General features: G+C 47.8%; 1 protein-coding gene across 3 annotated transcripts in view; it reads right to left on the bottom strand.

Annotated features, from left to right (window-relative positions):
* The window catches only part of LOC142814608 (uncharacterized), a 168950-nt gene extending 162871 nt beyond the window's left edge, over window positions 1-6079 (bottom strand). For all 3 annotated transcript variants that reach the window (XM_075893648.1, XM_075893649.1, XM_075893647.1), the window contains exon 1: window positions 5318-6079. Coding sequence is in view for 1 of the 3 variants with exons in the window: in XM_075893649.1 (XP_075749764.1) it covers window positions 5318-5523 (206 nt within the window). In the remaining 2 variants the exon portion in view is untranslated. The remainder of the gene's footprint in view (window positions 1-5317) is intronic.
* Window positions 6080-13176: the final 7097 nt, after the last annotated feature.

Raw genomic sequence — 13176 nt, 5'->3', positions numbered from 1 at the left:
GAAACGGTATGAATGGAACACCGCACGTGTCACGTGATGGTCGATGCATCACCTGCGAGTGCCCTTTTGTCTCAATATCGCTTATTACACAAACAGAAAGCAAAAAAAAAACTGCGTGTTGGCGAAGCATGTAGAAAAGGGTGTTCCAGCTCCATATTAACTTGAAACCTGTGGAGAGGGATGAAGTGCGCAGTGTTTTAAGAGATAATTCTTTGGTGAGGCGCTATATTGAGAGATAGAGGGGAGGAGGGTGAGAATGCGAAAAGACGCAACTTCTTCAGCCGTATAGTTAAAAGCACAGCTCAGCGCCCCTAGGGGTGGGGTGAGGGTATTAAAGAAGTGAAGCAGAGAGAAGAAGAGAAACGGCGTTCATGACCGAGGACGCGGCGGGCGGCTTCTGTAGCCGGTTGTCCAGTCCGGTGTCCCCAAGGGAGCGAAGAACCGCCTTGAAGACCTCGGTGTAGTGCCGTGCAGGGAAGAGAAGGTCCCTCTGTGTATAGCTGCGGGCAGACCATGGCAACACGGCTCGTTGTGTGCGAAGCGCTGGACAAACGCGCAACGGGCGCTATAGTGGAGCAAAGCGTGAAACCGGACCTGTTGGGAAGGGTGTCACCGTTCACTAACGTCGTCGGAAAACTGCGTCGGGAAGCCGGTATCGTAAGGAGCTCCTTCCCTAATACCCCAGTGTAGGGTAGCTTACCAGTCCTTCTTGATTGATTAACATCCCTGCCTTTCGTCTCATGTTCTACTTCTCCTTCCTTAATACCCGGTTTGAGTTCCAAGCGGCACGTAGGAAAGCGTGTTCGTGCTCCACTATATCTTTGTCGCCTATTTGTTGGGCTAATTGTAGCCTTCTTATCTTTTATGCACCCCTGGCGACTGCGCGAGTAGTGGTATTCCTTCATTTTTTGTGGCGCTTATCAGTTTTATGATGAACCGTGATTACATGACACACCATGACGATATCAGACGCCGACAGGCCGAGATCTATATCGTGCTTCGCACCTGTATGACATCACCGTGCCAGAGCCGTCCTTTTAGGATACACTATACATCTAAAAAAAACTCATGTGTCCTTTGCCACTACCGGCTCAGTTTTAAAAATGGTTATTTCACCAGAACGTCTCTCGCCAGTTTAATATCTCACTTTGATTCCCTATGGAAACTGTGTAAGACAGAGCCCGCGACATTGCCCCCGTGACATCGAGCGGGAAACTGTCACAAACCAAGATGGTATGAGAATGCACGTATAGCGTGCCAGTAAGAGCACAGAAGTTTGCCCAACGTTAGCCTTCCACGTATTTGATGTGACTAACTCCAGACTCTGCCGCATGAATCCGCAACGAGACAATTGGTCGGATCACGTTACAGCAGTTATGTAGGTTCGCCTGCAAATATCGCGGCGCCACTCCGTCCTATCGTTTTTACTAGCCCTCCTTTACGACAGCGGGTGTGCAATTTCGCAAACAGTGGTCCAGAAGACAGGCTCTGAGAATTGATGCAAATCAGTGATGGATGTGTGACCACCACCAGGCTCCGAGGAAAATTGTCAACCGGAGAACGAAATTTTTTCTACATTGAACGTGAAGGTATACATTACAAAGCACGTTTAACAGCTTGCACAACAGCAATGACTGACCCAATTGACTAAATGCAAGGAAGTTACGGCGCTGTGGTGGCGCACTAACACACCTTTTGCATCCATGACGGAGCATGAACCTTGCACTCTACACGGCGCACTAGAGCAGTGCTGCTGCTGATCGTGACATAGCAACAGCAGCAATGCTCCTAATACTACAAGTAATTTTAGTTATGATAGCTGTAACCCAGAGAACAAGCGCATCAAGGTCACATCGATAACTTGTCGCCGCGCGTCATATGTATCAGCACGCGTGCGCTGCCGGCGAACGCCGCTCAAGCAGAAATGAAACGAGCCGGTCATCCCCGTCCCGAGAAAGCCACATCTCTAGATATAGATAGGCGCCGGAAAGGTATGGGGAGGCCTGGGGCTGCGTGGGACCGACAGAACATCGTACTTTGGCCGACAGGGCGTGAAAAGAGGCACGGATAGCCCGTATCTTTTCCGCATATGCGTCATCGCTTTCTTGAAGCCCCTTGATCTTAGCTGTGCTATCATCGAAAGGTTTGCGATGAGGCTAGTAAGCGCAAAGGTGACTTCGCTCGCTGTAGCGGCTGAAGTTTGTAAACTTAGTGGGCTGCTAGTTTTACTTCGTATAAAATTGCGATTGTTACTGCTATTTTACTTCGTATAAAATTGCGATTGTTACTATAGCCTTCAGTGCTTCGCGTTTGCGGAAAAGCTGATTTTTTTTAAGTTATGGATTAGTGTGTACTTGAGCACTGTTGGCGTCAAAGAAAACGTGTATGGCGGAGAGCGTGAATCAAGCATTAGCAAAGGTATACAGTGAGCGCAGTCCTACTGACAGGTGTGTACATCTGGTATAATGATTTGTGGGGTTTAACGTTCCAAAACCACCATATGATTATGAGAGACGCCGTAGTGGAGGGCTCCGAAAATTTCGACCACCTGGGGTTCTTTAACGTGCACCCAAGTCCGAGTCCACGGGCTGTACATCTGGTATAACAGCACTGTTCTATCACAGCCCGATACTGTCTCCCCTTATAGTTCTGACGTTTAAAATGAAGTAAAAAAAAAATAGGGCTGAGAGAAAACAAACGGGATAATATCATCTGGAATCTAACGTCCCAAAACCATGATATGATTATGAGACGCCGTTGTGGAGGGCTCCACAAATTTTTTCTCCGCGGTTTTGTTTTTTAACATACACCAAAGTAAATACACGGGCCTCAAACATTTTTGCCTTCATCGAAAATGCAGCCGAGAATAAATCACGCACTTTACGGGTGCGTGATCGAGTCGAGCGCTGAAACCACTAGATCACCGCGGCGGGGCGAAAATAAATGGGAAACGACCAAATTGACTTGGCATGCGCATGCCCCTGGCAACCATTATAACAATATCAGGTTATCGAAACAAGTGCTACAAACAGGATATCCGTGCCTAGACTGGACTGGACTGCGGGTACTGTAGCTTTGCTAATGCATTGGCCAAGCGCTCCACTGTTCGCGTTTCAATTATTACCGGTAGTAGATTGCAATGGGTGAAGGTGGGCATGTGAGCTGCCAGTTTCACCAGCATACCTATATAGGCTCTGAAAAAAAAAACTATGCGACATGCGTTCTCTTGGAACTTTTGCATCCGAGCACATATATTCAGACTTAAAATTGAACGACGGATTGAGTGCATCGATATTGGAATAGCTATCCATATTGTGCACCAAAGTTGATCAGCAAGCAAAAAAAAAAAAACGAATTCACTTCCTTTCACGTTGTGCCATGTGCGACAGCTGGTAGACGAGATTTTTATGCGAAAAACGAATGATTTCGTCATTGATGCCTCGCTGTTTTTTCCCAGTGAAGTCGAAAAAAAAACCGCTGAGAATGCAGCAATAATATCAGCAAGTCACTATAGCTGCAGTTTCTTAACGCACATTTCGTAACAGCATGCGATGTGGATATAACCGCAATATAAAACGGTTATTATTTTTAAAAGAGACTTCTTCTTGTATCCCCTTTGTTATTTTTGCTGAGTATATGGTCCGTGTTGTACGTTCCACTTTCTGCCTTTTTAATGCATGCAGTCACACATCGCGTAGCCTTGTGCCATTTATGATTTAGTTCTGTGCCAACACCGATGTATATACAGCAGGAATGCTCGAAAACGCTTTCCATTTAACATCAAAAAACTTTGAGAGAGGGAGACGCAAGAGACCAAAGGCTTGTCACAAGAGCAGAACGTCCGGTTTTCTATCCTGCCCTCGCGAGCAGTAGAAAGCGTGGTAGAAACGAGGAAAAAAAATATAGAGATCAGCTCTATCACATCGGCTCGTAATCAGTGCGCACAGTTTTTCACACACCACCACATGCTCCACAAAAAAGGACAATGATATATATAGCTTACACGTCTATAGCCAGCAGTGTCCACCACTGCTTCACAAGCAATCTGAAATCACAGCTTGCGTGACAATCGTTATGACAATCTAGATTGATTGATTGATTTGTGGGGTTTAACGTCCCAAAACCACCATATGATTATGAGAGACGCCGTAGTGGAGGGCTCCGGAAATTTCGACCACCTGGGGTTCTTTAACGTGCACCCAAATCTGAGCACACGGGCCTACAACATTTCCGCCTCCATCGGAAATGCAGCCGCCGCAGCCGGGAATTGAACCCGCAACCTGCGGGTCAGCAGCCGAGTACCTTAGCCACTAGACCACCGCGGCGGGGCAACAATCCAGAGGCATCCTGGCTAACAGAATCACCAGCTTATTCGATATAGTAACACTTATAGGTGGCTTCAGACTGGTGTGAAGATTGCTAAAGATACGTGGTGTATGCATGGCATGATGTCCGTGATTTTACGATATTATCGTTAAACAAACCTTGCACATAAGCAAAAGCTCTGTATCAGTAAACTGTGAGTCACCTCGAACCAAGGCACAATAAGTATACAGTAATGCAAAGGCAATCGAGAAACGTTACTCGTAAGCGATCCACAGTGTCCACTAATAAGCTGCATGTGTCTATTGCATTGGAAAAGCATGTTTCGAGCATTTATACCTGGCCAACAATCCAGCGTTATTTTATACACGTTCAGTGGCTACAACAGGAAGTCTGATTTTACGGTCATAAACCATGGCACAAGGCGAGTTTCGTGTTCTCTAGAGTAGGCATAATTATCGATAAATGACGGTGTTCAGATGGTCCACTTTTACAGTCTGGGACAATCCTTTTTCTTGCTTTCACGAACCTGAGATCAATTTATCTATGAAAAATGCGAAACTTATTTCACAGGTTTATGTCATACGCAGATATATAAATGGTGACCCTGGTGTAACCGACGCATTCATGTAAAGGTTTTCACAAGTCAACTCACCTTACAAATTATTTGAGTTATTGCGTTAGTTACTGCGACCGAAGTGTCGAACAGCCGAGAAAATGTAACTATCGGGGCATCAATACAACATAAAAAACATCACAGTGCATGCTCTTAAGATCGAAGCTGCAGCGTTCAAAGCCGCACAGTTTACCAAATGTAACAAGCTGATAAAATACTCGCTGACAGCCAGCCACGCAAATTGCACAAGAGCCACACTGCAGCATAGCAAGATAGGCACACATACATATATCGAGATGCGCCTCATAGCACAGAGGGTGGTACCGACCCACATGCCACGGCATTTTGACAGGTTCTTCGGGAAATGCCAATACGCACCTTAGGCAGTAGATCCGGGCCTTTTGATGACTATATCCACTGGGTGATCGCTCACGTCTGACTAGGCCAGCAGCAGCGGCAAAAGCAAACGTAACAACTGTCGGTGGAAAAAGAAGCTGGACTGCACCAGGTTGAACGGGAAGGGAAGCCGGCGGCGTGCTATCGGTGACGCTGCCTGCATCCGCGGCCCGCGCTAAACAAGACATCCCGCCCCCTCCAGTGCACTGCGTTCCTCCGGGAATTCTCGGTAAGATGCGCAGCTCGCCTGATAAGGCCCGCCGAGCAACACGCGCGCATCCAAGACAAAAGGGGTCTCACCCTGGATGACGGAGTAGCAGCGCCCCCGCTTGGAAAGAAAGAGAAAATTGGCTCGCTCATTTACGGCGGGTTTCTCTCCCGCAAAAAGAGTATGGCGTAGATGGTGAGCAAGTCGCACGACAACTCCCGACAATGGTCCGCGATCTTCTTGAAAGCTTCCAAGCGATGGGTGTACCGACGAGGTGGCGTTGAACACCGCAACTGTGGCGGCGCGTGATGGCGGTTAGGACGCGACGAGTGGGCCCCGATTTCACGGAACGGGACGCGCGCCTGCCGAAGCCCGCACGTGGTCTGGAGAGCAGGGGCGGCTGGCCCGCTCGTTCGGCGGCGTTCGAACGCGATTGTCAAAGGGACCATAAAACGTCCAAAGGAGAGGGGACGGGACGTCCCGTCGAAAAATAAATGATCCTCGCGTAAAGAAGAGCCCTTAGCTTTAGTGCTCGCCTCCCGTCTTCCGCGCACCATTCTCCTCCCTCTAGCACGTACTCCCCGCAGCCATATCAGTTTCTGCGGGACGCCCCGCAGCTGAAATGGTCGAAGCAACAGAAGCATCGAAGGTGCTGCTTTCCAGGACCAAAACAGCAGAAAAAAAAAGATTATAATCAATGGAAAGCCACGTGTTGCCGCCTTCGCCATGACCACTTACAAACACATTCCTATTTGCTTTCTCCCTCGCTCTCTTTCTGATTCTCAGCAACACGCGGTGCTTCGTTAGTGAGTTGCTGCCGTCCGTGCACTTTAATGCGAACCCGGCTGATAGCTGGCGTCGAGCAGCACTTCAAGCGAGTACAGGCGCGTGCGAATGAGCGAAGACCTCTGGTAAAGACGTCTAACCCATGGAATGGTCGCATTTTCTCCCTGAGGAGTCACAACAGGAGCACAGCGGGAGATGTCCAGAAGAGCAAAATAGAGAAGGGTTGTGTCTGTTTTCCCGGCTATCCATATAGGGTTACCCGCTGACTTTGTCTCTCTCTACGACCGAGCCGGATCGCTGACAAAGCCGGACGCGCGACACTACGCATTGAAGAATGGTCCTCTCTCGGTCATCCATCGTCGTCTTCTACGGTAGCGTCCGTTTTCTTCTACGCGCTCCGCTTGTTGGCCTTTATTTCCGAGACCCCCGCCGAGGGTAGAGAAAAGACGATGGAAAAACGCGGCGGGGCTTGATGGTTTTCGGACGGCTCTGGCAATTTCACAGTACTTCGCCTCGCAGTTCTTGTAGTACCAGCCGTGCATGCTCGGACGTGGCAGACGGGCGCGTGGCGACGCGCGGAAAATGACGAGTGGGCCTCCCAGCTCAGGCCGCTTCCTGACGAGCGAATCAACAATTGGCACGCCACATGGTTGCTGCCGCTACATCGCAGCGTTTGCCGAGGAAGGCGCTTCGCGTGAAAGCCCTCCCAGCGTGCCTGTGTGTACAAAAAGAAACAAACAAAAAAAAGCAGCCGGTCTTGGGTTGGCCGCGTAGTAACTATGTGGCCGGAGAGATTCACGCAAATGGTGAAGGACATTGACATAAGTGAGCGGGGGTGCCTTTTTCTCTACCGCCGGCGTATAACGTGGAAAATTGGCTCGTGTGGTTTCGCAGACATAGGAAAGGAAGAAGAAGGGACGATGACTACGATGGCACTGGAGCGTTGGACACGAATGGAAAGCGTCATGCGAGGGCGGGTTTGTAAAGAATGTTTGTGGAAGCGGTGTTCTGGTATTGTGGGCACACTTGTGCCGTACTGCAATGTAAACAGTCCCCTCCCCCCTTCTTTTTTTTTGCCTTTATGCCACCTGGAGCGTCCTCACGATAGAAAGCACCGAAGGTTGCATGCACTCTTGCGCGTGTAGGCGTGAAATACACCAAAATTGTACGCTGTGTGGTCAGTTCCAAGTGTCACAGTCTTACGTTCTTGGTAATAACTGTTCGGGAACTCTGTTATACTGTCTGAAAACCTACCACTACTGACTATTGCGAAAAAAAGAAGAACGACAAGTAGGAGCGTGACGCCTTGTAATTAAGAGGGATTCTGTTTTTGCACGAACGCGCAAACACTGGCGTATACTCCTGCTTACTTTTCTTTTTGTCATCTTATGCGCATGGCAAAATTTACGTTTACACACTTCGGTGGTTCCTTGCACTCACTAAAGTTGTTCGCACATATGCTGGAGTCTCCTGCGCTTCCTGAAAACGAGTTGACATGACCAGTACATACTTTTTTCTGTAACCTTGCATAACAATGATATATTTAGTTGTAATTTGTTTCTAGGGCTCCGTAACGAGTGCAGAACATGAATAGTGTAAGGGGATTAGCAAATGTGGAGTTGAAATTTCAGGTACGACAGTCTCTCGTTGAAACGAGCCGTTACTGAATTTAACGTGAAACATTGACCTTATGGCTGTGGCATCTCCTTTCCTCTAATGTGCACAATCATATGCATGCTACCTCATGCGCATTACCCCTATACATGTAATGTGGTTGCAGGGTTGCCACTTTCGTATATCCTGAAGAAGTTCCGAAGCGTCCAAGTTGATGCCAAAGTGGCCGAATGTGAATTTACTTTGACGCTCTGATGTTTTCTTAAGGTGGACATGAATCACGGCACCCGAGTCGATCTCCCTTCTGCGCCCGTCAATATGCGGTTCACATGGCTAGCAGTCAAATACCTCATCACTTGCTTTAAGACAGATCGAATGCTATATATGTATTGAGCCAGTGCTGATGCGCTTTCAGTTTTTTTCCTTGATACTCGTATATACTATAGGTGAGTTGGCAGCTACAGGTGAATCACTTCTATTTGAACATAACATGAAAAAGAAGCACTTGAAAAATGAATACACAAGGTATAAAAAAACGTAACTGCATAAACGCCGTAACTGCATAAATGCATAAACTGCATAAACTGCATAAACGCCAAGCTGACCGTTTTCTGTGTGTCCGTATTTCTATGCACAATTCTCGCTAAACGTTCTTTTACTTTAGAACACGTTGCTTCGAAAACATCTTCAGATTCAGAGGTGAGTAATGCTCTCGTCAAGCTCGAACTATATAGTTTAACAGTGCGAGTTAACTGGTCAAGGGCACTCGGCAAGTGCTAGAGTATTTGCGTCAACTCAAGTGTTTGCGGCAAGTGTTCATGACAAGTGCACTCGGCAAGTGCTCCAGTGTTTGTGGCAAGTGTTTGCGGCAAGTTTTTGCGGCAAGTCGCAAACAAGCGCTCCTCTTAACGAACTGCGTTAGTGTACGATGTCGTCCGATATATGGTCACCACTAATCACTCTGAACATCTCATTTATCGAGGTTTCTGGGTCTAACACGCACAAAGAAAGCTATGCGAGTGATTTAACAGCACGAACCTTCCCGCATTAATTGGCTTGCACTGAAACGATATTGATGCACTTCATGGGACTCGAGGTTCTTGACGTCTCGTTAACGTCAGCATTTCATCATTTCCAAGCCGATTTGTGATTATCCAACAGAGACCAATAACAATGTCGCAATATTGTTATAACATTGAAGCATGTTGCGCAACGTGAGTATGCTACCTTTACGTCATCTAAGCCAGTGGAGAAGCAGCAAGTTTATAAAGCTGTGTTCTTGAAGTAACATGCAAGATCTATCTGCACAATGAGGCAGGCAGGAAAGGTGGTTGACGCAATTCTGGTTTGATACCCTACTCTGGCGAAAGCGTACGTGGAAACGTGCGTCTCCTCACGAATGAACGAACTATCTGAATACCTTGACGCCTCCCAAATCCTCGTTCATGCCAACTGCGCCGGTTGTCTGAACGAAATGTGTACAAACATGTCATCAAATAAGGAAAAGCAAGCTCCAACTTTCCGTCTATATCCTGCAACATGTATTCGCTATAGCATCTGAAAAATACAATAAACAAAAGATGCCATGAGTGGCACTATAGGGGTAAGTATTTTCATCTTTGCGTCGCAAAGTGTGCTCATGCACTGTCGCATTACTAACGACCGCGTGTAAGAAGTGAGCAAAGGCTCATTCGTATACAACATATATGTGGTACGCTTGACACAAAGGAACGGGTTTCATAATTAGTCAGTATTCGTGCCTATGTGTCCATGTGGAAACGAGTTCCGCATTCAAGCTCTGAAGGCACCACCACATCCATGTACGTATATAATATGATCCACATAGGTGTAATGTACAGTCGTCAGCAAAGCTTAACACGGACGCTCCGGCACATGACCTGGACAACTTTGTCTGATGACAGCGGCGAAGCGCTGAGCATTGTGGCCGATGTATGAGTAGTACCTGTTTACGCTTGGATAGTATGTCGGCATGCGTGTGTAACATCTCGACAATAGAACCCAAGGCTATGTGGTGCTAGTGTCAATCAAAATGTTCCAGGACACACTGTGAAGAGTTTGTGTTAAGCTTGCGATCAGCTTCCTGTTAGTCAGCAATTTTTATTGACCAGGTACTTCTAAACAGGGGTGACACAGCTTGAGTGCCGCTCTTCCTACACTCACACCAGCCATGCTGATTCAATGAACAGGTTACAATGTTTCTTATTACCCACTCTGGACATAATTCTCGCCAGTTTCGCGCTTGTTCGAAACTATCGTATTGGTGATTTCACTGACTTCACTGAAGCTGCAATGTTAGAGTTCCAAATAACAACCTGGGACACAAAGTTTGCAATTTCGAGCTAATGTTATTGGTACACACCGCACACAGAGTTTTTTTTATTACTCATTCAAAGAGGTCAGAAGCGTTCCAGCGGTGTCCTCATGACATGACGCTACGGCGTGACACGAGATAAAAATCGCTACGTTATTATGCCGTCTAGACGCCATCAAAGCCACCATGTCTGCGTACCGGTACGTTAAATATCTGCATCTATATGACGCCACGTTCATGCCAACCACGTGTTCGACTGTTTAAACCAAATGCGGTTGGAACCTCACGGAGCGTTCGGGCGAATGCAAACTCTACATGTGTGCACGGGTTATATATGCTACTTTTCAGCCGCACATGCCTCTTTGAGAACGCACTTGCATTAGTACGAAATACGCTTTTAACTCTCCCTCGTATGCGTGTTGCTCCGTTTAGAGGAACCAGCGTTACGCTTATAGCATGCTCGTTACAGGAGCCCGCGCCACACGTGCGAAAGTTGCACGACAGAGCATGCAGCACAACCAAAGCCGTCCGCGCTCACGCAGTGAAGAGCATCGGCCGCACGAGCGGCTCCCGACATTGCGTCATCATCCATCACCTGCCTCTCTTTTCCTTTCCCAGATTTCTTTTTATGCTTTCTCTCTTCTGTGCTGCCTTTCATTACCCAAGAGCGTATGGTTGCCGCGTGCTGACTGCGCGGACAGCCAAGCTCTGCAGCGCGCAGTCGACCCACTCGTCTCTTCGTCACGGTTCGCACCACACTTCCCCCACTTCCCCCCCCCCTTTTATTTTTCGCCCATAGGCGTCATTCTTTGTTTTGTCTTTAGTTCCCCTCTCTGTTTTTTGTCTCTGGAGCGCACACTCGGTGCGACGATCTCTCGCCGCCCAGCAGCACGTTCGCCCTTGCATGCACACGATGAGAATGCATGCGCCGCATCGACGCGCACACCTCATAGGCTCTTCACAGCTCCACGAAAGGCGGGATCAGGAGGCACTCTTTGAGAGTGCATTGGATATGTTTGAAATGTGACAGCACGTTTACACCCGCGGCCATGGCTCTCTCGGTCGTGTGCCCGCCCCGCCGCGATGATCTATGGCTGAGGTACTCGGCTGCTGACTCGCAGGTCGCGGGATCGAATCCCGGCTGCATTTTCGATGGAGGCGGAAATGGTGTATAGGCCCGTGTGCTCAGATTTGGGTGCACGCACGTTAAAGAACCCCAGGTGGTCGAAATTTCCGGACTCCTCCACTACGGCGTTTCTCATAATCATAAGGTTGTTTTGGGACGTTAAACCACACATATCAATCAAATTCATCGCTCGTGTGCCCGCCTTATCAGCTGCACAAGGACGATCCGATAACCGCTGGAAGACCCGCCGCGGTGGTCTAGTGGCTGAGACCCGCAGGTCGCGGGTTCGATTCCCGGCTGCGGCGGCTGCATTTCCGATGGAGGCGGAAATGTTGTAGGCCCGTGTACTCAGATTTGGGTGCACGTTAAAGAACCCCAGGTGGTCGAAATTTCCGGAGCCCTCTACTACGGCGTCTCTCATAATCATATGGTGGTTTTGGGACGTTAAACGCCCCAAATCAATCAATAACCGCTGGAAGTTAAGCGGTTGCTGAAGGATGTAAGAATAATAAATAAAAAACTAGCTCAAAGCTTCACTTTGCCAAGGCATTGATAGCTTGAAAGTGGCGTCATGGACGCGCAATATGGCCCCAACATTGTGGCTTAGATGACGTCAAGGCAGTATAAACACGCGCTATTTCACCTGCTTCCGTGGGATATGACGTCGCTAAAGCATATTTGGGCTTCTGTGCGTGAATACCGATCGAGCCAGCTCGCGCAGTGCTGATGACGATAACGTGACATCACGAAGTCAGCGTCCCATCATGTTGGTGCTCTAGCCAGCTATTTTCAGTGGCGGCAGTGCAAGCCTGCTTCCAAACGTCACCAGATCTGCTGCTTGCCTTGTTTGGAAATGAAGCTTGGGCCTTTTTGGTCATCAATTGTCTTTGCACCATTAAACAACGTATATAACAACGAAGCATGGGCCCTTAGGACTCTACTGAGCTCCATGAGCGCACAAAAAGTTTCGACACAACAATTGTTTTCAGTGGAATCATTCGTGGAACCCAATATAAGCAAACTCATTAGATGACGTCCCCGAGCGTTCCTACTATAGATAACGAAAGCAATACGCGCTGCTTCAGGTCACCAACCTTCTTCGAATGTACACAGTGTTTAAGAAATGTGTCTAATATTTTTTTAAAGATCAGCAAAAGGCGTTATTTGCTCGCCGTCTTCACAGTTGCTTTTTCTGTAGCGTCGGGCATTTTAGGAGGGTGTAAGAGATCATTTAGAGTCCTAATTAAAAAGTTCATTTAATTACCTTTTCAATTAACGGAATTAGGCAGCTAAGTTGAATGGGAGAATTGAAATCTTTCATCCGAAGAGCCCAACGCCGCTTTGAGATGTTGTAAAAGGTGGGTGGCAGGTTCAAATTCAAGTGATTTCTTAGCGAGTGACGTCATGTATTCATCTTGTAGAAGTGTCCTCTAGCAATAATTGTGAATTAATAAAATTCCCCTAAATTCTCCGGCGATGCCGAAACCAAATGACTGATGAGCGCAACAAGCAGGTGACTATACAATGACGTCATTGTTCAAAACAGCGGTTACAGGGCTGCAGTTCTTCCCCTTTCGTGAACGTATGTGCGTCACGCGTGCTCTAATTGCAAGCGCAGCACACACACCCACACTACGAAGTCGGTTGATGCCTGATGTAACAATGCTCCCTCATTTCGGACGTCTCAGACGAACTTGGCAGTTGCGCTCTTTCACGTTTCGGTTTCACTGCAGAAATTAGGATAATTTAATTACTTCGCAGCTATTACTAGAAGC

This window comes from Rhipicephalus microplus, chromosome 4, assembly GCF_043290135.1.
Source record: "Rhipicephalus microplus isolate Deutch F79 chromosome 4, USDA_Rmic, whole genome shotgun sequence".
Taxonomy (NCBI): Eukaryota; Metazoa; Arthropoda; class Arachnida; order Ixodida; family Ixodidae; genus Rhipicephalus; species Rhipicephalus microplus.
The sequence above is the reverse complement of the archived record's forward strand: the minus strand, read 5'-3'. Positions and strand labels throughout refer to the sequence as shown.